At 43.4% G+C, this 27,443-nt stretch overlaps 1 protein-coding gene across 1 annotated transcript in view; it reads left to right on the top strand.

Annotated features, from left to right (window-relative positions):
• The first annotated feature begins 1,222 nt into the window (after window positions 1–1,222).
• kctd16b (potassium channel tetramerization domain containing 16b) overlaps window positions 1,223–27,443 on the top strand; it is a 94,993-nt gene continuing 68,772 nt past the window's right edge. The window contains exon 1 of the mRNA XM_050041370.1: window positions 1,223–2,060. Within this exon, the coding sequence (XP_049897327.1) occupies window positions 1,223–2,060 (838 nt within the window). The remainder of the gene's footprint in view (window positions 2,061–27,443) is intronic.

Here is a 27,443-nt window from a genome sequence, read left to right on the forward strand (position 1 = left end):
ACAATAGATTTAAGTCTGTTCAATTATTGTAGATAATTCAAAGACTTTTATTTTTTCCCACCGAGCAGCCTGGAATCGCCCCGTAAGCCTCTGCCTCTCTCTTTCTCTTTCTTTCTCTGTGTGTGTGTGTGTGTCTGTGTGTGTGCAGTGAAGACACCACCCAGCTCTGTAGGGGAGGGGAGGCGGTGCGGGAGTGTGGAAGGGAGGGTGAGGAGAAGGAGGGGGAGGGGAGGGGGGGGGGGGGTGAGATGCTCGTTTCAGCACCGCGGACAGCTCCCGGTAAAAGCAGCCAGCAGCAGCGGGTCGGTCCTCTCCGCTGCTCTGAAAACAAAAGGAGAAAAAACCAAACTGAGATTTATTCTTTTTTTCAAACTCTGGATGTGAACATGTAAGATATATTTGTGGAGTAGAGGACTTATTATTTCAATCCGGAATAGGCGACATATTTGTAGTGACAGACAACAGACAAAACCATTACAGGACTCCCGAGGTTTGCGTGCGCCATCTCCGCGAAGTTTCTCGCCTCTGAAAGGGACTGTGCCTCCTCCCGCCGACCTGCACCGCCCGGAAAATCTGCTGGTGTTCAAGGGGAAGTTGAAGAGAAAGTGACACCACATCAGCACCTTCCTCTGTGTGGACTATATCCTTAAATAAGTTGTTGGACTTTTCTTTTTCTTTTACACACTTCTGCTGCGTAATTTTCTGGTCGCGTGCGCGCAAAAGGATTTCTATTATTTCTATTTATTGGATGATACTTGTAGTAGTAAAAACGAAAGCAAGACAAGTTTTGATTCGGTGCAATAGGCATCTTACAGCCTCCACCGGTTCCCCCCCTCTGTAATGCTCTTACATTAGCCACTGATGCAAGGCTTTGATGCGCCCGGATACATCTCTTCCCTCTCGCAGCGCTGATTCTTTCCTCCACCAAGTCACCCATCTCGGCCTTCTTTTAATTTAACATTCACAGAGGGACACCCCGGACTGCCATCCCCCCCCCCCCCAAAATTTCCGACAACTGCTAAAGACTGGTAGGCGATAATGGCCATGGATCGATGAAAAACGCTTCTCCACATTGTTGTGAGATGAAGTTGGAGGCCGAGCAGCGACACAGAATAACCGAGGACACAGCTTAGCAACTTTTAACATCCTGATCCGTCGTTTTTTTCCCCATTTTCTTTTCTGTGACTTTCTGTATAGGTGTGTAGCCTGTTTGTAGCTGTTCATGACGGAAACGATGGCGCTGAGTGGAAACTGTAGGACTAACCCCAAAGAGCAAGCATCAGTTCAGAACAGTTTCCCAGATGTTGTTGAATTAAACGTAGGGGGGCAGGTTTATTACACTCGTCACTCAACTTTAGTGGGCACCCCGAATTCATTACTCGGTAAGCTGTTCTCTTCCAAAAAAGACGCATCTAATGACTTGGCGAGAGACCCCAAGGGTCGTTATTTCATCGACAGAGATGGGTTTTTATTCCGGTATGTGTTGGACTACCTCCGAGACAAGCAGGTCGTCCTCCCGGACCACTTCCCGGAGAAAGGGAGGCTCAGGAAAGAGGCGGAGTACTTTCAGCTGCCCGACTTGGTGAAGCTCCTGACCCCTGACGATATCAAGCACAGCCCGGACGACTACTTCCACAGCGACTATGAAGATGGGTCGCAGGGCAGCGACCACCGGCAGTGTCCGCCTCCCTCTCTGGTCCCCGCGGACAGAAAGAGCGGCTTCATCACGGTGGGATACCGGGGGTCGTGCACCATGGGCCGGGAGAGTCAAACCGACGCCAAGTTCAGGAGGGTGCCTCGGATACTGATATGCGGGAGGGTGGCTCTCGCCAAAGAAGTTTTCGGGGAGACCCTGAACGAGAGCCGGGACCCGGACAGGACCCCGGATCGGTACACCTCCCGGTTTTACCTCAAGTTCAAGCACCTGGAGAGGTCTTTTGACATGCTGTCGGAGTGCGGTTTCCAAATGGTGGCCTGCAACTCGTCAGTCACAGCCTCGTTTGTCAACCAGCACACAGAGGACAAGATCTGGTCCAGCTACACAGAATATGTCTTCTACCGTAAGTGACACCTTTGCTTTTATTGCAGCAGGTCAACACTGACGCGCGCACACAAAGTTGGAGTCACCGCTAGAAGGCGCACTTGTGTTACTGGTCCTGTGAGAGAGACAGAGACATCTGGCTGTTGGGGTGGATGGGCGTTTCTAACATAGGACAACCCCTCTTTTGAATGATGTGGGTGTACTGAACGCTTCACTGCTCCAGACAGTGTGATCAGAGCTGCTTCCACCTGTTTCTATGACCCGTAGTTTCTGAAAATCTGGCCCTACTAGATTTCATTTACAGTTCCACGACAAACACAGAGTGTAAAAGTTCCACTTATCCATGACCTGTGGGTAGCCTGCATCACCTTGGTTATAATGCAAGCACAAACACAGAGTCAAACTGACACGCTCCGTTAGTGTCTGAAGTTCTGTCTGAGCCTTGTGGAGCAAAACCAATTACAGATCACTCCCGGTAATTGGGGTTAAGCCAAGGTGTTGTTTTCTCTCTGGAAGCCATGAAACCTTAGCAGCCAACACATAACTGACAGGCCACTTCATGTTCTGATCCCAGTGTGTTCAAACCTATTACAGCATATTGCAGCATTCGGTACGCTCTTGCAGGCTAGTTTATATTTCATAAGATTTAACCAGATTTTTTTTTTTTTTAAATAATAATTTCACTCCCATCTGAGCCACGGCAATCGTCAGAGCAATGATTTGTCAACGCTTGCCATTTCTCATCTTGGTGCAATTTTCTACTCCACCTCCTGTCTGCTTTCATCCATCCCATCCTTTCAACTTCTTGCATTTCCTTCTGGCTTTTTCCCTCCCTTCTCTCCATCTTTGCTGCTCACTGGCTGGTAGGAATCTGGCAAGAGAAGTGGCGACGAGATCATTGTGACTTTTAAATTATAGCTTCTGTTAGTTTTTATGAGACAACAAAATAATCCATATTCCTCTATCTGACAGTGTGTAATCTATGGCAAACTGTTTGATAGCTGTTATAAAAGAGACAGAGTGGAAGTGATACTGTAAATGTGCTGCGGTTCCTAGTAGCTGTATAAAATAGTTGGATGTTATGAGACTTTCCTTAATCTGTAGCGATGGCCATTTTTGAGATACCATGAAATATTGTGGAAAAAAAAAAAAAAAGTGGCCTTTAACTATGAAATAAAACTCTTTATTTAACCTATAACAAGACCCACATTATTAATGTCTGAGCACACACTGTAGGACAATGAGTGCCAGATATGTCTTCACCAAAATCAATTTTTGAATCTAACATAACTGTGCAGACGTGCTGCTCCCACAGCTACCACAGTAACACCAATATGTGGATATCTGTGTTAGTGGTTTACTATGTTAAAGTCATCCCAAACATTAATACAGATCTTAAGATACACATGAGATACAACAGAACTATTGCTGCAAATAAAACAGGAGAGGCTGCCAACAGTACTGAGATCAGTGTGTCAAGGCAGCTATCATGATATTCGCTAATAATGCAGAGTAAGAGTTTGTACTCTCATAGGCGCAGTGGTTTAAAAAATATGGTTTGTTTGCCCTTAAAAAGGTTGTGATTGAAGAACGAGTTGTGACACAGACCTCTCTTTGGTAACACATGAATTACTGATTTCTTTCTAGTTCTAAATTCTTATTCCACCCTTATTTCAGGGTGAGTTAAGATTACAGAGCAGACAATTTTGGCACTTTCTGGCAGTTGTAGTTATGCGGTAGACATGGTTTCATATTTATAGGAAACAATTTTCATTTCAAGGAGAAGGACATCTAACACAGTTCTTTTTACTGCTGGCTCTGCTGGCTCTGCTGTCTCGTCTCTGTGCCCAAGCGTCCAGATGTTTGGCGAGTGAAAACAGTTACGAGCCGATGTGCAAACAACCTTAAAAGCATAATTTGCAGTTTGCCATACATGTGACTCAAAGAGGACTTGTGTTTGGTGATGTTCTAGCATTATCTGTAAAGTTCTTTACATCCCAAAAAAATATCTTTTATTCATCTTGCTCCAAAATTTCCCTTAAAACGACTGGGTTGGGGGCCAGGACCGCTGGTTAGGAGCCACTGAGCTGTGCATTCCCCCCCACCTTAGGGAAAACCACTGCCGGCCCCATAAATCACATAAGTCAAATGATCACATGGTCACAGAGCAGAGCAAGTAAAAAAAGAAAACACATGAGAGTGATTCGCTGGGCTGGCTCCGGGCTAAATGAGCTCTGCATTAATGGCCTGCATGAAGCAGCTACAATGACTGGATGGCTCTTGGCTCTTATAACCCCCAGAAGTAGTGCTAACAAGCCAACTCAAGTGGTGGTGGGGGCTGCTGACACACACGCTACACACACACACACACACACACACAAACACACCTTGCTTATGCAATATCTGGCAGTGTGTCTGTGGGCTGCCTCTGCAGGCCTCTTCTTGCTTACTGGCAAACAACAACTGCTTCCTGGCTTTGTTGACAAATGTTCAGCTTGTTAGAGGGCACACTCTCAAAGGAAAGGGCACAGCGGCAGATGTGTCGGGCCTATATCTCAACACACCCGGTCACACAAAAGCCTGCACGCCGTCCACTCGCACTGGGGCAAGAGCACGCACACAAACGCAGGTAACCGGGCATAATCACAGAGGCAGGTGTGCACACATACAAAGACACATGCACACAGGTTCAGCATGCATACACACACAGAATCATGCAGAGTTTGTTAAATGCTGCAGTCACCCAGTGGATTAAATGTAGTCACTGACAGTCCCTTGTTTATCTGCCTGTCACATTTTTGGCACGCTCCTCTCTCCCCTTCTCCCCATCCTCCCTCTCCCTCGCCTTTCTTGTCTTTTCTCTCCCTTTTCTCCTTTCATGTCTTCTCATTTTGCTCTAGTCAATCACACCCGGCTTTTCTCTCTCGTCTCGGTCCCCGCCCTCCCTCTTTCCAGCTTCATTTTGCTCTGTGCGCCGCAGGGGCAAGGAGCAGCACGGCGGCACCAGTTGCCTTTACATGCCTCACTGCGCTGTCACACCTCCTGTCTCGCTTCTTATTCATATCTGTGTCTGTCTGCCTGTCCATCTTCATGATTGTTTATTTACCTTCATCTTCAGCTGTCTCATTCTACATCTTAGGCATTTTGTCTGCCTTTGTGTTTGTGCCTCTCCTTATAATACAGAGATGCTTTCTTTCTTATTTGTTGGCCCCCCAATATTGAAGGTCCGACATCTATGGCAACAGCAGCAACAGATTGTACTACAGAGTATATACCCAAAAAGTATGTCCATATACGTGCATATACTTGTGGTTTGTGACTGTGTTCATGTTCTGGGCATGTTTTAGACAGCACTGATGTTTAGGGAAGTTTCCCTGCTTCAACTTGACAATGCCCCAGTGCTCAAAGAGAGGTCCATAAAGAAATTATTTTCCCAGCTTGGTGTGGAAAGATGTGACTGGCCTGCACAGAGCTCTGACCTCACTAAACATCTTTAGGATTAACTGGAATGTCAGCTGTGAGTCAATGGCCAACCTCAATAATGCTCCTGTGGCTAAGAGGGAGCAAATCCCTGGAGCTTGATTCCAAAATCTTGTGGATTCCCAGAAGAGTTGTGGCTGTTTTGGAATCACTGGTGGCGTGGCGGTGCAGTGGTTAGCATTGTCGCCTCACAGCAAGAGGGTTACCTGCTCGAACCCTCGGGTGGGGGGAGCCCTTCTGTGCGGAATTTGCATGTTCTCTCTGTGTCAGCAGGGTTTTCTCCAGCTTCCTCCCACAGTCCAAAGACATGCAGGTGAATTGGTGACTCTTAATTGGCCGTAGGAATCTGTGAATGTGAGTGTGAATGGTTGTCTGTCTCTATGTGTCAGCCCTGTGATAGTCTAGCAACCTGTCCAGGGTGTACCCCGCCTCTCGCCCAATGTCAGCTGGGATAGGCTCGAGCCCCCCTGCCACCCCAAACAGGATAAGTGGTTACAGAAATGAATGAATAAATAAACGCCCACTCAACAAGAGTGACCAACAAGAGCAAATGCGTTACATCGCCCAAAACATTTCCATTAGGAAGCATTGGTGTGCTTGAGACTTTGTCTTTTAGAATATTGTTAAAGACTAAGGCCAAATGTAAAAAAAAGAATGAATATTTCTTTTTATGGCACCTCTTTACCGCCGTTGTTTTCCAGTTTAAAAAGACTAAATGGTCAAAAATCCAGCTGCTCAGTTCCACTGAGCACTCGTCCTAGAGGCCTCGAGAACTTTCGTTGTGTTGACTGGGTATGCGGCGTTTTTGTGTTGCATTTGTTGTCAGGATTTGTGTGTTGTTAACATTGTGTTGTTTCTGTATTTGCAGCTTGTTTCAATATGTTTTAGCTTTCTGCAGCACATTTTTTTTTGTATTTTTACATGTGTTTTTGAATTAGCGTAGTTTCTGAAACTGCAGAACACTTCTCCTGATGGAAATGTTTTGGATTGTTGTAGGGTGTTTGCTTTTGTTGGCCACCATAGTAATGAGAGGTGCAACAAAATATGGGTCCACATACTTTTGGACATGGGGTGTGTCTACATTTTGACACACTTGATTTGCTGAAAAGTGGATAACATTATTTACAGGATGCTAACATTAGCATTAGTGATTGCGAGTTATCTGCCATTAACCCTAACATTGTTTGCTTTGCGGGTCCAAGTCATTGGTCCGACATCCCGTTGCTCCGATATGTGATTATACTAGGCTATACTGTATTTGTGTACCATAGAGAATCAGCAAACACAACAAAAGTAGGCTACTGGTCGAGATACAAGTGCCATAGAGAGAAGAGAATGAAACACCATAACCTCCTGTTATTAACTCTGGGGTCGGGGTTGTGTGGGGAGCTCTCTGCGGTGCTGAACGGCTCCCAGCAGGCGTATTTCTGCCTTGATGGTGCGCCGCGACCAGCTCTGGGTCAGCTGGGAAAGGCTTGAGGCGAAGCAGGCTGACAGCTTATGTGTTTGCCACTTTCTTTTTCATTTTAACCCACACCATGATCTTTTCCTAACCCTAACCCTAACCAAGTGGTTTTTGTGCCTAAACCTAACCAGACCTTAACCACAGGACATCATGATGATTTCGGAACAACGGGACTTCGGAACAATGGGTTTAATATGGTCGGACCAATGGGCTGTCGGACCAATGGGCAGACCCCTGCTTTGCTACCATAGCCTGCTCGAAAGTTAGAAACCCTATGAACACAACCAGCTGTTTGTTTAGGTCATCTGAGCAGGCTCATCCCTTTAGAGTCCAGGTGAAACACAGAAGGGAACTCTCCATGGGACCATATGTATTTAGAGTAAAGTGCTTTGGTTAAGGGCACATCAACAGTACAGTTTGATTGACACAACTTTTCCTACTTCCACTTACAAGTGATGTTTTCTTGCTGGAAGCTTGAACCAACTTTATCTGTTCAAATCCTCTTTTTGCTTGTTATCTAGAGCCCTGGAATCTACACTCTCCTGATTGGACCTATCAATCTCTTTTCTGTTTGTGGCTATTCAAATTCAAGATGGCCTCTGAAACCCCAGAAGGCAAATGTATTTGCCAATTTGTTGCATGGCTGGAGTGACTGATAATTAATCATCACCGCTGACAGTTGGTTCTGTGGTATTCACCGCAGGGCCTGACAGAGCCTACCACAACAAAACCATCAAACAACACATCATCGTCTGTGTGGAAAAAAAAGGGAAACATTTCAAAAGTCTACTGAGAGGATAGGAAAATCAAATTTTTTGGCTCAGGATGTATTTCCCCAGGCTTTCACCTCAGCTGAACATGCCAGAGTGAAGTGTGTGTCATTACAAATGGCCATTTTCATATGACCATGTGTGCTGGTGTGTGACACACTGTGCCATTAGCTTGTTACACACAGATGGGTAACTCCTTGTGTAGCAAATGTGTTTTGGCAGGTGGGAATAAAGGGGCTGTGGTAATGGTCATGGTGTGTGTGTGCGCGTATGTGTGTGTTAATACGTGATCCATGTTGCACTACCTGAGGCATTTACACACCCGTTGAGCCGCTGGCTAAACACACCTGCACACCCCCGTCCCGTCACACACACACACACAAACACACATAGGAACACATACACCCACCATATGAAACTACATCGCGCTCATCCTGCGAGCTTCTCTCAGCCCAGTCAGTGACGACATTAGCAGCAGCGGTCCCATGCTGCAGGCCTGTAGGAAGTGATTAGCCGAGGAGCAGACAGGCCGTGACAGCTCTGAGGAGAGTCTTGATAGGGACAGCTGCTACCCTGGCCTCAGCTCCACAGGGGAGTCCACCACCACACACCTCAACTCTGCATTATTCAGACTGAGACAAAGAGGAGAGAGAGGGGAGCAGGTGGAGATCACTGTTTGATGTATGACAGAAGAGAAAAATACAACCATTCTTCTTACTACTGCCTCTGTTTCTATGACTACTGGTGATGCTACTTAACTCCTATGCTACAGATTGCAACCAGCTGAAACTTCTCCTGGTTCGTATTCCGTCAGTGTTCATCGTTTAGGAGGTTTTTACCGAGAGCCAAATTATCCGAAAAGGCCTCTTCCTCTCCAAAATAAACAGCCTCAATGATTTAAACCAGTAAAACACTGAATAAAGCAGTTTCAAGTCACAAATCAGTGTTTCTCAGATGCTGGTTGGCATGTTGGAGATGGGCTGCTAATGTTTGTTCACCTTTTTCACTCTGATAACTTCGGATCCAGACATTCAAGAGGTTTTCATCATGGGCCAAATTCTCAAAAAAGATGTCCTCCTCTTCAAAATGAATGGATGCGGTGATTTAAACCAGTAAAACACTGAAAAAAGTGGGTGTTTTTTTTTCTTTTGATCACTTCATTATTGATAAAAAAAACCTCATCCTATTAACTGTCCCCTTCAGTATTCTTCAGTAACTGTATCAGACCGTTCAACTGTGGATCTGGATCTCCATTTTGATCTTGAGCCTCATGTTATTGTGTGACACCAATCAAAACAGACCTCTACTGTGGGAATCTCTCAAGGCTTTCATTGGTGGTAAAATTATTTTACAGTCGTCTAATGCCAGCAAACTTCGAAGAGCACGCCAGAGGGAAGGCAGATAAACTATACTCAACTAATCAATCACCTTACTCATATGAAGAAAAGATGACACTTCAAACAGAGCTTGATCTTCTACTAACAGGAGAAGCTGAACAACTTCTCCTCCACTCTCGGGGGTCCATGTGCGAACATCGAGACAAGGCTGACTGATCTCTTGGCCCACCAATTAAAGGCCAAGATGGCCTAAAATCAAATTACTCCGATTCAAGATGAAACGGGCTCTCTTGCCTCGGACCCTGACGAAATAAATAATATCTTTAAGACATTCAACTCCCAGCTGTACACTTCAGAAGGCCTCTATCTTTTTGATCTTTAAGAGGGGTAAATTTTGAACTGTGCATCATTTTGTCCAATCTTGCTAATACCTGTTGTCTTGAAAATACTTCCAAAAGTCTTTGCTCACCAGTTGGAATATGTCATGCAATCAGTTATTTCTGAAGATCAGACTGGATTTATTAAAGTGAGGTTCTCTTTCTCAATGTCTGAATACTTCTCAGTGTCATTCATACTCCACCCTCCACTACTGAACCGAAGATGATCATTTCTCTCAACGTTGAGAAAGCCCTTGACAGAGTGGAGTGGGCCTATCTGTGCTATTCCCTGTGGCAGTTCGGCTTTGATGCTGGCCTCATCTCCATGATCAAATTACTTTACTCTTCCCATCATGCATCAGTGTGCACAAACACCCAGCGCTCCCAGCCTTTCCCTCTCTTCTACAGGATGCGTCAGGGGTGTCCACTTTTCCCACTCCTGTTCGCAATCACTATCAAGCCACTTTTAATTGCTCTGAAGACTGAGAGAGGATTTATGGGGATCCAGGGATGACAAATAGAACATAAGCTCTCACTATATGCCGATGACTTCCTTTTGTTTGTGCACAACCTTTTATCTATCTCTGCCTATTCTTCCACTTCTGGAATCTTTCAGTGTGCTCACAGGATATTAGTGTAATATATATAAAAGTGAATTATTTACTATCAATAAATTGGCTTTAGAGTTATCACCATCATCAGTACCCTTCTGACTAGCCTACTTGGGATTTAAGTACCTGGGCATCATGACCACAGGATCAATCCGCGGATTGCGGAAATGAAACTTCACTGCCCTAACGACAACAGTCAAATCTGACCTGTGGAGGTGGAGCTGCCTGCCGCTTTCTCTGGCAGGAAGTGTGCAGCCTGTGAAAAAGAATATACTACTTTATTGTCTACATATCTTCCTACCTAGGTCATTTTACCCCTATAAATGGCATCATCCATATAGCCTTGCTGCAGAGGAGCAGGCCCCCGGATGGGCTTGACTTGCCCAACCTGCCGCAACTCCTGGGCTGCCAGCATCCACCAGATCATGCTTTGGCTTACACCCTAGAGTAATCTGTGTCAGATTGAGGCTACATTGTGCACTTCCTCTTCACTTCATCCTCTAGTGTGCAGCAAACTGCCGCTCTTCCCCTTACATTTTACTTCTAATCCATTGTAATTGGCACTCTGAAGTTTTAGGTACAGGATAGACAACACTTGAGTTGGCTTGCTCTTCCTCAAGTGACTTCAGTTTGTAACAATCATCTATTTGTGCCTGCCAAAACTGACCCTAATTTATCTTCTTAGAGAGGAGAGGCCCATATCATTTGGGAGACACAGATGGCCTGTTTGCCAGTTTTGATCAATTGCGTGCAGTGGTTGCCTTAACAGCTCTGAATTGTTGTTTTTTTTTGTTTGTTTGGTTTTTAGATACTTTCATTTAGGGGATTTTGCTGGCACCGATTCCCCCCTGTTCCCCCAAACCCCACCTCCCAGTGGCATAGATCTTATACTTAAGGCAAAACTTTACCCAAGGGTCATGCCTCCTACTTTTATGGCCTCTTATCTCTAGTTGATGAGTCTGTCATTGATCAGATTAGAGCCAGTTGGGAGAATGAACTAAAGATTGCCTTCTCTGATGACCTCTAGAAAGGGGCTCTGGGAGCCATCAACCCATCTTCCAGCTGTGCTGAACTTAGCCATATACAATTCAAAGTGCTCCACAGACTCCACAATAGCAACACCACACTTTCCAGACTTTACCCAAATAGACAGGATGAAAAATGTGACAGATGTACCCAGGTCCCCTGCGATCTGACTAACATGTTCTCATCATGTCCCACATTGTCTAGCTTCTGGCAATCATTTTTTTGACATGCTCTCTGAAATTTTGGAGTTAAAAGTTCATCCATCACCTCATACAGCTATCTTTTGCAGACCTCCAGACGAAGTCACTAGAACAGCTTTTCAAACTAATGTGATCACCTCTGCCTCCCTAATTGCCTGATGGAAAACTCCTCTTCTTGCCACCCTCATTTAAACCTTAGCTACATGATATTCTGTCTCCTCTAAATTTTGAAAAAATAAAGTTAACACTAAGAGGTTCTTCTGAACCATTAAGCCATTAATCAGTTATGCTGCTCGGCTTGCCCCTGGTGGAGTCTCACCATAGTGGCTCCCCTGATATGCGTCCACATGCCTTGCTGCCTGTCCGCCACACATATACGGCAAGCCCCCTATATAAGATCCCCTGGGTGTCATTTCAGAGTTTATGTCTTTATTAAGATGTGCATGCGTGTGCCTCTGTATAGGAGCTGCGATTACAAGGTTTTCACCCTGAGGTCTTCCATAGGCAGGGCAATGGCCCGGATATCAGCGACTACTAAGTCTTCTTTTTCCATTTTTTTGAAGTATTTATATGTACCAGTACTCATATTATTTTAATGAATGTTCTTTCTGCAATTATTTTGTTAGATTTTATTTAATCTTATGTTATGTACCAATTTATTACAGTGCCTTTTGTCATTACTGTCTACTGTCTGTGGGATGGGATTGGACTGGACTGAGAAAATGTATGGGTTAATAACAAACAAACAAAAAAGAGAGGGAGAAATATTGTTTGTTTTCTACTTGCTCTATGTATCACTGTGTTGTTTCAATAAAACATTAAAAACATATATTCCATCACTGCCAATACATCCCCCCTAAATCCTCGACACTGGACCTTTGATATTACTATAACCACTTCTATAACCACCAGACACTTAAACTCCACCTCATAAAATGTACAAAAAAGGTGCATAAAATCTATAGCAAATGCAATAAAATCAAGGTAAGGAGTATAAAAGCAAGGTCAGGACCTGACATTGAATTTTAAGTTATCATATTCGAGGAAGGCTTCACAAAAATTCTATTTTAAAATATAACACATATTTAGCCTTTTTCAGTTTGTGGTGACCTTGCAACCAGCCTGGGTGATAGTTTATGTAGTAGTCTCTATTTACATTGTTTTTTTGCATCTTGTTACTGCCTTTCACTGTAATATGTTGCTTTACAGAGTAAATATAGCAAGAAAAAACTGGCTGGAGCTTGCCTTCTCTGGTACTGTAAGAATCTGAGCTTCTGCATTTTGTACAAGCTGCAGGCGAGGAAGAGACTTTTGACTGAGTCAAGAATACAGAGGGTGGTAAAGCAATGAAAGCACAGATGACCTAATCCCCTCCACAAAAAAGAAAAAAAAAACCTGCTTTACACTGGGAATATTCTTCAGAGAAAAGAAGGAAACTAAATTGAGTACAGTAACTGTTGAATCCTGTTTGTCAGAGAGGACACCTAATTTCAAGCAGCACTAGCAATATGAGATATGATCTGTGGGGCGAGAGCAATGAGAGGAGCGAGTGTGACTGAAAGTGAATGTAGTTGAGAGTAAACAGAAACTGAACTCAATTTTCACTTCTGAAATAGAGTTTACTCACCTTTTCAAGACGACAGAAAGTTACAGTAAATGTTGAGTTGTTGAGTGAGTTAGATGAAGAGAGGGGCGTTTCAAGGAAATAAACATAGTGACCTTACGCTGAAACAATATATTTTTTTGCATTCATGTTGCTGGTTCCTGATTGATTTTGTGTAAGATCTCACAGTGGGAGGTGCAGGCGGGGTTGTATGAAAGTAAGGGGAGGACAATATAGAAGAAATAATGGATAAAGGGCAAGTGGGTCATATGGAAAGAAGATAGACTTTCTTGTTTGTCTAGCCTCCCCTTGACCTTCTCCCCTGGAAGCTTAGTGTAGCTACGTAGCGTAGATTCCCATAATCCCCAGACTCTGGAGGATATGGGGAACTACAGGGCTCTAGGAGAGAGAGGGAGGGAGAGAGAAAGAAAGAAAAGAGAGTGAACACCGGAGCATCAACAACAAGCTCCCCTAAGCCCTCTGCGACTCCCTCCTCTCTTCGGCCGTCTATCAGCCCATTTTCTCCTCCTCTGTGACTCTTGACACTCTATTCTCTCTGCGGTGGTAGGCACAGTTGATATAATGCTGATGCTCTTCCCCTGTTGTGTTGGAATAAGTGCTCTGCGGTGCGACGAGGTGTGGAGCGTTGCCATAATGACAGAAGCTGCAGCTGGAGAGCCTCTTCACTCGCTCAACCCACCGGCTGGCTGCTGCAATGCATCAATGCTTTAATAGCCCCGCTATGCACGGGCCTAGATTGGCTTGAAACACAATGTAAAGGATGCACAGAATTCCCATCACATCAGTAATTGCATCGGCTAATCACACCAACGTCTGTTTCCACTGTGGGAGTGCATGTCACAGTTCAGATTAATGCCTGCTGCCATTTATTAAAGTTTCTCAAACAGAGCATCTGATGCAAAATGAGACTTAAATCCTGTCTGGGAAGTTCTGAGAATAATACAAGTTGAAATATCTAACCTCTGATTGCAGCGTCCCAAAATATATTCAAAGGCAGACAAAGTCACAAGTGTTTTTGGAGGGATTTTCATGTGGGTGCTTTGGGTGAGTCTTTGCTTCACTGGAGTTTTTTCTTCTTGATCTGTCCTCAGTTAGCTCAGCTCCTTCTACCAGCCCCTTCATTTGTCTCCTTCAGTCTTAAGACAGTATGACTGATGAAACAGTCGGTCAATATTCAGACGATTAGTATTTAAACTTCATGATGAAACTTCACAGTTTGATCGTTTTGGATCATTCCATATTCCTCTGTGCCTCATTAGAATCGCACATTGTCACTCACGCAGCAGTTGTCCACAGCTTGATCGAGCATATGGTCATACCGCTGTAATTTCATTCCGCAGTGCTTTATAGCTTCCTAGGGCAGAATGTCAGTGGCATTTCATTTGTAAGTGGCAATGAAGTCTTTATGTCCATTAAGAAAGCTAGAGGCACTAATATAGCAACTCCAGAGGAAATTAACTCCGGAGAAAATTACTGAAACCACCAATGGTAACTTGTGATAAAAGCCTAATGTGTCTTGATGTTTCATAAAAACATAATATCTCTGTTCTTTTTTTCTCATTTGTTGGAAATGAGAGAGTAGTAGTTTGCTTCAGAGTGATTTGTATTCATTATTGACACAGGAAGAGATACAAATAAAGGTCAAACAAAGACATAAAACTGACAGGATTATTTCTTTTTACTCATTTCCTGCTAAAAATAGGCAATAGACCACTTTCCCTTTACCAGTGGACTAAAGCTGTCTCTATGGCTTTACAGTATACCAGCATGCCTTTCATTCTTTGTCCTGGAAGTGTTTGCCAACTGTAACATTTTCCTGTAAAGACAAAAGCCAGATGTAAGTAGTGTTAGTGCTTTTTTTTTGTGCAGTGGAAAAAGGGCTTAATAGAAAAAAAGAGAATGGAAACCTAGGCGGCGGAGTTGGGATGGATTTGTCAAATAACTGAGTCCTGAGATTTATAATTTGGCATTACAGATTTCCTTCCAGAGAAAAATGAGGACACTTTCTAACTAATTTAATAATCACATAGGATAGTACACAATATTAAAATAGTTAAGGATATAGTATGCAGAATTATCTTAAAAAAACTGTGTATAGACTCCTCTCAATCATCACTTATGACCCACTAGAAGTGTGTGGCAGTGAATTAATCTGCAGGGAGTCTGTCCTCTTTTTGTATATTAGTTTCTTTGCTCAGGATGTTTATGGGCGTGTGCTCTCCACAGTGCTCAGGTGAGGTCGGGGCTTTATAAAAAGGTAGCGACCAAGTGCCTAATAGTCTGTAACGTGATACTAGACAGTAGGGGTGGGGGAAAACTGGATACAGCATAGTACTGAGATATTTTGCGTGGCGATATTGTATTGATACACAGACACCAAGTATCAATCTTTTAGTATACTAGTCTATACCCATTGAGCACAGCATACCATACCATGACTTAGTCATACCAAAAATTAGAAAAAACCCCAAAAACATTGGTCCACAGGGGGAGCCACAGTGATCAGTCGCATTTTAGCCATTTTTAAGCATTTTTCTGTTGTTATAGCGCCACCCAGTAGCCAATTAGAGTTACATTTCTCCAGTCACCTTGAGGCGTCCTGTTCTACATATCTACCAAGTTTAGTAAAAATCCATATGGCGGTAAGGCCTAGATAAGAAATTAGCTCACTAGCGCCCCCATTTTGTTTGATGGGGTCAATAATGGAGGGGTCCCCTCAGATTATGTGTGGTCATATGCCTACAAAGTTGCGTGGTGATGGGTGAAACCCTTGAGATGTTATACACCTTTATGTGATGAGCCACGCCCTCCGCAATATTCATTGCCTTATAGAAGCTCAGTTTTNGCTTCATTGGCATCCTCCCATGACCCTCTACCACTGTGCCAAATTTCACATGGATTGACCAAGTCAGTGAGGAGAAAAACGTGGAACAGACACAGTCAGACAGAGTTTTCGTCATTATATAGTAAGATACTTTAGAATTTTTTTATTTCATTTTAATAAAACTTTTGGTACTAGAATAATAAAATCAACTGCTCTTTTGGTCCACTAGATGATGCTGTTTTTTAAAGTTTTTTCCTGGCGAGGTCAGTGGAGGTCCCAGTCAGCGGCATTTGGCAGGAAATTTACCAAAACAAAGATGGAGGCAGACAGAAAGAAAGAAATCAGAAATCCACCGTCGGTGTTTAAATCAAACGTCTGTACTTATTTTGGATTTTTTTTTAACACAAAAGTAAAGAAAAACTTGGATATGACAGATGAAATTTGCAAGCATTGTCATATGAAAATAAAATAGTATGAGAATACTACGAGCATGAGGGCTCACCTCACACTTCACCAACCAGAGATAGCGTTAGCCACTGACAGCCAAGCTAATGCTAAGCCCCTTCTGCCGAAAAATCAACCAACACTGGACACACTTAGCCTGACAAAGCTACTATCTGACTCTGAGAAAGCTAAGAAAATAACACAGCCCATCACCTACATTATGTGCAAAGATCTGCGTGACTGCGTCCATAGCATTGTTGAAAACAAAGGCTTTTGTTGCATGTCCCAACATTTTTTCACCAACACAGCTGTACCCAAACTCTACAGAGAAGTGAAGCGTAAAGCTGAGGAATCTTTGAGTGCAGCAGGAAGGGTGGCATTAACTTGTGACGCCTTGACTTCAAGGACAGTGGATTCATATGTGACTATAACAGCACATCATCTCACAGAGGACTGGTGACTGCATGTTCTCCAAATTAGAGCAGAATATTAAAGTCAAACATTGCAGACCTCCTGCAAAATGCAGCACAAGAATGAGGGATTGTTGTTGTAACACATAACACTTCTTACATGGGTGTTGCCATTTAGTAAGCAGGATACCTGCATGTGAAGTGTTCCACTCACACGCTTAAAGTGGCCTCACAGGGAGTGTTACATGTGCCAACAGTTCAGTCTGTCAGGTGTAGGCAGCATTTCTGACAGGTTTAATGACGGTGTTGGTCAGTCTGTCTGCTCTGCATCACATTTTGCTGCAATATCAATGATTGAAGTCAGATGGACAGACTGAAAACCATATCTTATGAGGTAAAACTGATGTTGATAGAGTTTTCTTTTGGTGATGTAATTTGCAGTTGGAAAAAAAGGTAAAAAATCACAATATAGTTTATCCCAATACTTAGCATATTGCAATAATATCGTATCGTGACCTAAGTATCGTGGGTCCTCTGGCGTTTCCTGGCCCTACCAGGCAGTACCTGAAGTTATGCCACTGCAGAGAATTTTTCAAAACTCTAATACTGTGGCTCATTAGTAATTCCTGGGTGTCATTTGAGAGTACTCGGCTGCTTGCTAGAGCATACTGTCATCACCATTTCATTCCTAAGTGGCTGTGAAGCTCCCTGTCCATTAAAACACGCACACACACACACACACACACACACACACACACACACACACACACACACACACACACACACATATACTGTAGACTTAGGCACGCCATGCAGATTGCACACACACACACACACACACACACACACACTTGGAGGTTATCTTATACAAACAGCTAACCCATGACAAATGATTCTCATTAGAAAGAAGGTTCTAGATCTCTAAACACACACTGTGTGAATAGATATCTGCAATATCTCTCCCTGTTGTGTTGACTCCGGTCTATCTATTAATGTAAAGCAGGGGGAGGAGGGGGAGCGAGCGCTTTAACTCTTTAAACCCATTTTACCTTGACGGATAAGATGGATTTTGTTTAATTCCTCTGGATTCGTGGCAAAGTGATAAACGCCAAGCACACAAAATATTAGGAACACCATGCTATTACCAAGCTGCACCTCAAGTCACCTCATGGCTTAAAATTTCCACTTTAATCTGTTTCTTTTGCTTTCATCAGTAGCTGCCTTTAAAGACTGAAGGAGATTTACCGGGCAAATATATCAGAGTGAGATCAGAGTTCCCACCTCAACCTTTGAGTTCAACTCTCCCCATTCCCTGGAAAGCACAGACGCTGTTGTACTTTATAACATGGTGCCTGAAACACGCTTCACTACAACAGTCATCAGTACACCTTAGAAATTGCCGCATGGTTTTTGAAAACCTAGTTTGGAGAGCAAGCAGTGTCATGTAACATTGTGGGACTCACGATGGACTATCTTAAAAGAAAGGAAAACAGATTGCATTCTCCTTCCTTGTCAAAACCTGGTGCTTCATTTCATTACCCAAATGCAACTGGAGATTCAGGTGTGTTATTCTAATAGCTGCTAATGTATCCTTGAGCCACTGCTCTCAAGCAGAGATGAAGAGAGGGCTGCAGAGGTCTGGTTAACTCACTTCTGTCTGACTCCATTCCACTCAAGGCAATTTGTTAGATTTCACGCAGCCCTCTGGAGCTACAAAAGGCAAGTTTATACCACCACAACAAGGCTGACGTGCTAGTTCCCCATGTGTGCAGAAGCCAGACTCTTCTGCTCTTTTAAATATTCAAATTTGGATTTGTACAACGTCCTGTATCTGCTGACGCTAAATGGGGCAATACAGTCAGTACCAGGGCCTTCAAAGAAATCAAGAATGCATGAGAACCAAAATGTTATGAATGCAACCCATGTTGTCTGTTGCCTAAATGCTGTGGAGTTGACATAGTTCATTCATGGTACCCCAGCTGCCTTACTTCACCTTCACCTAACTTACGTTCTATAAGACCAACCAGGTCTCACTCCAAACTCGTCAAAATCCAGCGTTTGGGCAGTGACTTGCGGTGTCAGACACTGACGAAAAAAGCCGTCCTTTAATGTCGGCATGATACGTGACCGGTTGCTGCGGCAGAACAAGAACGGTGGTTAAGGTGGCGAAAGTCTCGAATTTCACCCAGGAGGGTGGTGTTCGTGGTCCGTAAGATTATTAAGCCAAACTCTGTTCTTTTTTCCAAACCCTAACCACATGCGGAAAATCCAGAGGATGTGGACTGACGTGCTGACGTATTGCGGTAAGCGAGTTGTGTCATTTCCGGTGTTTCTGTGACAGCGTCTCTGTACNGTGGTCCGTAAGATTATTAAGCCAAACTCTGTTCTTTTTTCCAAACCCTAACCACATGTTTTTGTTGCCTAAACCCAACCACGTGTCAGTTTTTGGAGTAAAAAAACGTCAATTTGCGTTGTTGTACTGTTGTAGTGTGTTTATTTTGAAAGAGACAGCATGTAAAGGGTAAATTTCCTGTGAAAATGGAAGTGTATTTTTATAGGTGAGAATGAGAGAAATAATAAGAGGCATAACTTGACAACAACGCACCCAGGATACCTTCCACGTTGTATCTGGAGGTGGAAGGTCCATGACCAAACGTCGACATGTGACGAGGAGTGCAAATGGTTGATCCTTACAACAACGTACACACTGACTTACACCACTGACACACTAACAAGTTATACCGTATGTACTGTTTTTAAATGAGAAATGCATTTATTGTTATCATTAAAACACATTTCTATTTGTCATCTGATACCCCACCACCTGCGGTTATGGTGAAAATGGTGCAGTTAAAAGTGCGGAAAATACATGTGCCACTGATATAGAAGATGTAAAGCAAACTACAGCCTGACTAGCTCAGTCAAAATGTCTCTCCAAAAATCAGTTGCTCAAAAAAAAAAAAAAAAAAAGCCAGGGCACAGTGGGAACAAGAAAATGAAAAGAGCAGAGAGGCCAAATGACCACATCTCTGGCTAAAAAAAAGTGTGAAGAAGCAACAGGTATGACAGGCAAAGCTGAATGTGGCAACGGTGAGGAGCTAAGCAGACAAGTAAATAAAGCAGCTGTAGCGGGCAGTGTTTTGGTGTCATATAAAACTAAACAACCTATAACCTATACGCAACCATGTCATGCTATTTTTGCCAAGAAGGGGCTAAATACACCCTAAAGTTAGGCTAAATTTTGGCGAGGGAGAAAGTGTGTTGCTATTTTTTAAATGGTGTATTCAAATATTTCTGCATACTGGGGTCCCTAAACAGTCTTGTAATTAACTAACTAACTAACTGGGTATGACTGGAAAACTGAGCCTGTTGTGGAATCAATGAGCACAGTTGTATTTGTGTGTGCCCCCATAGTAGCCTTTTTAAATTACCTGTGTAGAGTTAAAAGTGGATGGTTGGTTGGTGTTGGTGCTGGAGTGGGTTTGGATGAGGCACCCAGTGTGGGAGATTTTGTCTCCCTGTCCGTAATTCCAAATGTCTGGCCTGAATGCAGTTAATCTAACAGATCCATGGTAAAGAAAACATTACACATGATGGACTAAAACAGGGAAGAAAGACTCGTTGGTTATGTTGGATTGTGATGAATAAAGAAGGAAAAAGCATCACATCCGTCCGTGTTTCCTGACTGTGCTTCATCAAACATCCAGTGGATTTGAAGAGCTTGTGGTTAATGACTTTGTGTTTTCTGTCTCATAGCGATGATGATTTATAGAAAATGAGAGTGTCCGCTATCGCCCCATCTCGCCAGCACTCCTATTTACTGTTCACGGGGTAATGAATAATTGAGTGCTGTTCACAGAGGACTGTGCAGTCTGTGGCAGCCACACAGAAGGCCCTGGCTGTTTGTTTGCAAAAGTAATGGGTTGCTACCTGGGGTCCTATGTACACATACTACCTGTATTATGGTCTCTTAACTACACAAGCCTGTATTAGCTGTGTGTAGATAATGATTTGCTGGCTGTAAACCTGTGTGATTATGGTCTGCAGACAGGAGGTCTGCTGGTAAATTGGTTTTGCAGGACAACAGTAAGCGCGCCGGGGCGTAAACACTCGACAGTACGTAAACACAAACACACACACGCACATATTATGCAGATAAGATCAGATAGCACAGTCTAGCCTGGAGACACATTGTTTACCACAAGATTAACCTGGCTGAAGCTTTAGAGGGATTAGTAAACAGTGTGTGTCTCTCCACGGCAACACAACCAATGTACCGACACAAACTAACAGTTTTCCAATCTTCAGATCTATGTTTGTGTCTGCATGCAGACTCCAGCCATACCATACACTCAGATCTGATCTGCGGAGCGCGGTACGCCCCATTTGTACACGCCCGTGTGTGCTGGGACGAGAAACAAGCAAATGGAGCAAGACAATTATCAACATCCATCACCTCAGAAACTCATTTAGCCAATTAAAGCCGTTACAGGTTGACATTTAGGTGCCAATGATTCCCTTTAATCATTAAGGTGCCCTCTTTTGTGCACATACACATACACACTACATTTCACGCTGATAAAACGGTGGGATCGGAGCAATAATGTAGTTGTCTCATGATGTAATGACATGTCCTGGTTGAAGAGCAAATCTCATTCATCTTGATTAGGACTTGGTGTGTGTTCCATGTGCACATTTTTGATTGTGTGTGTGTGAGGTGGAATAGAGGACACTGGCCTTTTCAGATCTCACTCTCCTGTTTTCATGCAACACCCAATAACAAATGTCACTTTGCCTTCCACCCTCAGACATCACTCACCCGCTGGAGAGGCCCTTCTCCTCTCTTCTTCTCTACTTCAACACAGCCTCACTTCTCTTTCACGCATGTCTCTCCAGTTTAAATTCTCCTCATGAACAGACAATTAGCTATGCTTTTTTGTTTCATTTTCTTTCAGAGCAGAAGATTGTATGGTAGGAGAAATGCCAGATTGTGCTGGCAAACAATACAAAAAATTGGCTCAAAAACAATCAAAGTCAAAAAAGAAAATGCATAGTGAGTTAGTCAACCAGTGAGCCAAAACTGAAAATTCAGAATGTGTGTTCAGTATGCCGTGGAAATCCAAGTTTTTTTTGGCTCATCTGTTATATACCTCAAATCCTCAAGGGCGTTAAAGGGCTTTGCCATGTTTGGTTTTATGATCCCCAGCTCGCTTTACTGATCAGGTGGTTTGTTTTCCTTCTGTGCTTTAAGATACACCACATGGACCGTCTGGGCAGGATTTGTTAAGGAGGTGTCCAGCATACAGCATGTAATATACTATATGACACCAAATGGCACATGACAGTTTGTGCTGTGAGACAGAAAACATTTAAATGAGCAAGAAAAGAACAGGAAGTGATGGTGAAAGGAAGAGGAGAAGGGGGGAGCAAGAAACGCAGTGAAGGAAAGAACACATCCAGAGAATATCTAGAATGGGGCACAGCTTAATCTCTGGTGATGATATCAGTGTATCTCTGTGCCTGTTGGCATTGCAAAGTTAACAGTTCCTCCCGTTTTAAAAGCTATGGGAGGTGGAGACGGCTAAGTGTGAACATATCCATCATGGATAACAAACACGTTGGGAAAAAATACCAATAGACGCTTAGATTTGGCTCACTGCCAACGTAGAAATATGTTTTGGATTGAAATCTACAAGTGGGCGTCAAGTATGTATGCTACAAGCATGTTTTTTTTTTCTGATTTCCTGTTTTTCTCCTCAGGTCCCACCTTCCTGTTCTGTATCTGACGCTTAGAGCATTTGATTCTTTGCCAGTTGTGCAGATCAGATATTTTTACGGTTTTCTCTGGAGCATTTAAAGCATCAAGGTGTTACGCGGTGAGCTCAGCCTTCTGTCTTTGGTAAACAATCTCTGGCTGGTGTTTCGCTTCAAACATCTCTCCTGGAGTGCACAGAGTGGTATAGCAGCCAGTGCTAAAGCTGCTGGCAGATGTTTTTGACGGCTGTTGCTTTTGCTGCTCTTACCGCTCTAAGCTTTTGTTTCGCACTATAGCTCTGTTCTCGTCTCAACCCTCCTCTATCCTTCTCTTCCTTTCCCTGTATGTCTCTTGGACAGCTGGAGTGGAGTGTTTGGTCAGTGCTGTTTCACTGTTTTCACCTCCCCGGGCCTTTGTCTTTTTCTGTCCTTCTGTCTGTATCCGCCTCTTCTCTGTGTTTTTTTTTTGTTTCCTGCAGGAGAAACATTGCTGTGATTTGGCTCTCATTTTCTTTATCGGTTGTTGCCATTGCTTTCAATGTCTTTATCCTCCTGTTTCTCTTTATTTGGTTTGCGTCTCTACCTCTGTTTCTCTCCAAGAGCCCGAGGAGTAAAATAAACAGCAGCCAAAACGACGGTGCTACTGGTCCTTTTCATTCGATTGCATTTCATTTTCTGCTCTTCTCTCACTCAACACTATTGGCGTCATTTTTTTGTAGTTTCTTGACGAGGTCCTCATATCTTCTCTCTTGGTTACTACTCCCAAGGAGAGAGGAGACTCACAGCAGTAAGAGCAATGGAAATAGAGTCAGCACAGGAGATGCACTTCTAGGCCGTTTGTTGCTCTTATACTAAATCTATATAACATAAATACTCGGCCTAACCGAGCGTACATTTTGGTCGTCCACAGGACCGTAAAATAAACCTCTAAAGGTCAGCACAAGAAGGATGAGAGGGACTGGGAGTCATTTGTAAGTGAGACTGGGTGCCTTGTTAGGTGTTTTCTATACTCAATTAGAAAGCACTACTGGCCAAGTGTGAAAAAGCAAAGTTGGGGGGGAAAAAAGGTCACATTTTTCACAATTTCCCAGGTCCCTCTGGCAGCTATTAAAGTTTATATTATTGTATTTTTGCTAATTTGCACCCTAAGGCTCTGTCCCCTCCGAAACGACTTCATCACCTTTGATTTCTACCACATGAAGCTATTGCGTAGGTAAAAAGAGAGCTGACCTTATAATCTAGTGACCCCATAGTGATCTCTGAGCATCTATCATCCAATAGCTGGTGTACAACCTACCACCACTAAAGCAAAGGAAAAATCTTTCCCCAGTGGAGTTTCTGCTACAGAATGCAATCTCTACAAGCCTCACCCTATAGGAAAGTGACCCCTGCCTACCTCTGACCTTTAACCTTTGACCTGGTAGAGGCAGTGATGGCCTAAGGCATGTTGACTCCCTGGTGGCTTCAAGTGTTTCAGGTATGAATGACCTTCCACATCCCAAGCATACTGCACATTTTTACTCTGTCTCCGTTTTATTTGTCCATCCATCCATCCATCCATCCATCCATCCATCCACATACCCTAGATGCCCTTTACCCCCATCTACATCTTCCAGCCCTTTGTTGGAGATCCCTATGTGTTTCCAGGCCACACAGGATACGTAATCCCTGCAGCATGTTCCGGGTCTGCCCCGAGGTCTCCTATCAGTTGGACGTGCCCAGAATATCTCCACAGGGAGGCATCTTACTGGCATCCCAAATAGAAGCCCAACTACTTTGACTGGTTTCTTTTAATGCAGCGACTCTAGTCAGAGCTCCTTTCTGATATCAGGGTTCCTCGCCCTGTTCTGCAAGGTAAGCCCTGACATACTGTGACGTAGACTAAATTATACTTGTATGTCATGGTGTCTGGTGGATCCAACATAGATGCCTCTGATATAGGCACTGATTTCGACTGCAACACTTGAAGAATGTGTTGCCTTATCTGCCCTGATCTGGTCTCTAGTTTTCATCAGAAACATGTAAAAGGAAACACAAAACAGCCCGAGGTGACCAATCACAGTGCTTGCGGTCTTCACGTGGTATCTCTGTAGATACAGAGCTCCAATGTGCAGCTATTTCTGAGGACACAGGCTACATGTTAGCTATGCTGTAGGCACAGCTGCATAACCTGCACATTGAGCTGAGTTGCATTATGGGAAATGTAACTGCCAGGTTTTGACAAGGAAGAAGAATGTGTAGATTAAAAAAAGACATCATAAGTCCAAATAATAATACAGAAGTAGAAAAGCTACGCAACCTAAAGCCAGTGATAACGAGGGTTGGGATGTAAATTGGTTGATCTTTGCTTCATTTCGACTGTTGGCCACAGCCTTGGTGGACGCCGTTATCTTTTGAGAATACACTTGATTTACTGGCAGTAATGCAGACAAATCCCAACCCTGATAATAAATATTATATTAAAAGCAAAGGATGACTCAGAGCAACAGCCCAGGCAAAATGTTTTCTATTGATATCCTGTCATCTTTCTTTTCTTTCTTTTTTTGTTTTCTTGAGTTTGCTTATTTAATGCTCCTACAGTTTAACTTTGAATGCAAGTTCAGGATTTTGTTTCACTGTGTAAGGCTGTTTATTCCTCTCCGTCTCTGTGGCGGTGATTTATTCCTGTCTTCCCTCTAACACAGATAGAAATGCCTCCTACTGTAACCTTCAATCTCAGGATGAAATTGTCAGGCCGTGTACTTGTGTGTGTCCCTCTGTAGCATACACTAAATAACTGAGCGGAGATTGTGTCAGTCATGTTTCAGGACTGTCTGTTTGTATTTACTACGTCTCTACTTTATGTTAGTGTTTGCATCTACGCTTGCGTGTATTCATGTGTTTGTTCATGCGAGTCAGACAATGAATGACCAAAGGAAGAGTCATAGTGACATCCAGACATTGAAATCAAAACACTTAACACTGCAATCCAAACATCCAGAAAATGAGGCAGGACATTTGGGAACACACTGCTTTACTGAGTACACACTCACACACAGAGACACACACACACACCCTAATGCTTACGGTAAGGCAGGAATCCATTATCAATATAGAGTAGCCCAGAGAGAGCGTGAGTGATGTGGTATGAGTGGGTGGGGTGCTAATGTGAATGGATGCTTCTCATATACTGCATGCAGCTACCAGACAACTGAAGTGATGACTTTGTGCATTCACGCTGAGCGGAGGACTTCCTGTGATCAACTTGGTTACGGTGTGATAAATGCGAGTCAGTACGACTTCATTTCGGAGATGTGAGGTGCTGGAAGTCTCTGCGGCAGGATATGATGACTTTGTTTTTGAACAACTTTGAAACTGACAGACTGGCTGCAGGTTCTCATTTAGTTTCACCTGTACGGATGCGTATTTTATTATGTGATAGCAGGAATATGAGAGACACTTTATCAAATCTTTCAGTAATACAGCGGTTCGGGTGAAAGCTTAGTTCTGATTGGCTCGACTGGTTTTATGTTATTCAGACTGCTGCATGTGTCTGGTGTCTGTTCACTTCAAGTTTAGGTATTTTAAGGCTGAGTTCACATTACCAACAAATATGGCCTCAATTTGTTTGTTTGTTTGTTCTTTTCTTATGTGACACAGATCTGACTTTTTCAGAGTACTGTGGACAAAAATGAACGCCCATTGCTATAAATGGCCATTTCTCTGATGCAACTCTCAAACAGAAGCACACGGAGCCTCTGACTATGACAAAGGCATGACCCACCTTACTCTGCCTCTGATTGGCTTGTATTGGCTTTTGCATTCCCTCATCTTCTCACCCTCATCCTCAACATATATAACGAATTGTCATCCGGCTTCAGCAGCAAATCATTCGGGAGATGAAGGCTTGCACCGCTGTTTCATTTTTCCCCCAAATGCCTGTTTTGCAAATGGGATGTTTTTTGTCATTTCAGCATGCATGCGTGTGACATTACTGGTTACATGTGAGGCGTTTCACTGCAGAGATCCTTTCATGCTGATGTCAGATATGGGCCTCTTCAAACATGAATGTGAATTAGGCTTTGGCGGTATCTATTTTTCATACCTTCCTGACATTTCAGCAGGGTACACTGCATTATATATATATATCCCTCCCCCACGCGACCAACACTCTGCAAGCTTGTCTTAGCTTTTTCAGTCTGATAAATGAACAATATAAACTCACAAAATGGTAAGAAGGTCAATACTCTTGCACGCTCTTACACCAACTGTGCATCCTCTGAATTCAAGTTTCTCTCTTTCTCTGAACAAAGACTAGCTTAACTGCCTTATTACAGTAACTCATCTTAAAACTTTGTTCAAACTCAACAGAAACAAGACAAAACTCACCAAAACTGTCTTACTTTGTCTTGTGTAATCTAGTTAGTCCAGTGCTCCACCAACTCTGGTTTGGTCGAAATAAATCTTTAATTCATTAAGTTAGACATGAAAATAAGATGTTTTTTTGCCACAGTCTCTGCTGTTTCTGGCTGGATGTTTACAGTACGTTAACGTTATCCCCACCACCAACACGCGGAGTCAGGTGTCTGTCAGCTCAGCTGCCTGTTCCACCGGTAGAGACCAGAGACCGACCTCTGATGGTGCCTGATGTGCACGACATACAGTGAGTTTAGTAGATAGAGGAGCGCCTGTATTTTTTGATGGTATTTAAATCATACAGGTTCAAATACCCTGGTATGCTGTGCAATCAGAGATCTCCACCTTTTGATAGTCTGGGGACACTCCTTTCTAAAGTGTGTTTAACACACCAGCGAAAACCGCCGGCAACAAAGCAACGCCTCTTGCATTTTTGAAAAGGACACGCCTTCTCGGAAATGTGTGCTCCCCCTTTTCTTGTCCGCAAGGAAACAAACACACAGAGAGCTTGAAAATGGATGCCAAGAGATTTAACTCTGTTTTATCAAAAGTGTGCTCATCCGTGAAGAAAATATTTTTTCCAGTGGATGTCTTAGTTACAACATGATTGAGCTAACTGGAGTAGTTTCATGTCGTATCCGACAACGGGAGGCTTTTAACAGATGACGTCCTGATGTTAGCTTTG

The sequence above is a fragment of the Epinephelus moara genome, chromosome 3, assembly GCF_006386435.1.
Source record: "Epinephelus moara isolate mb chromosome 3, YSFRI_EMoa_1.0, whole genome shotgun sequence".
Classification (NCBI taxonomy): Eukaryota; Metazoa; Chordata; class Actinopteri; order Perciformes; family Serranidae; genus Epinephelus; species Epinephelus moara.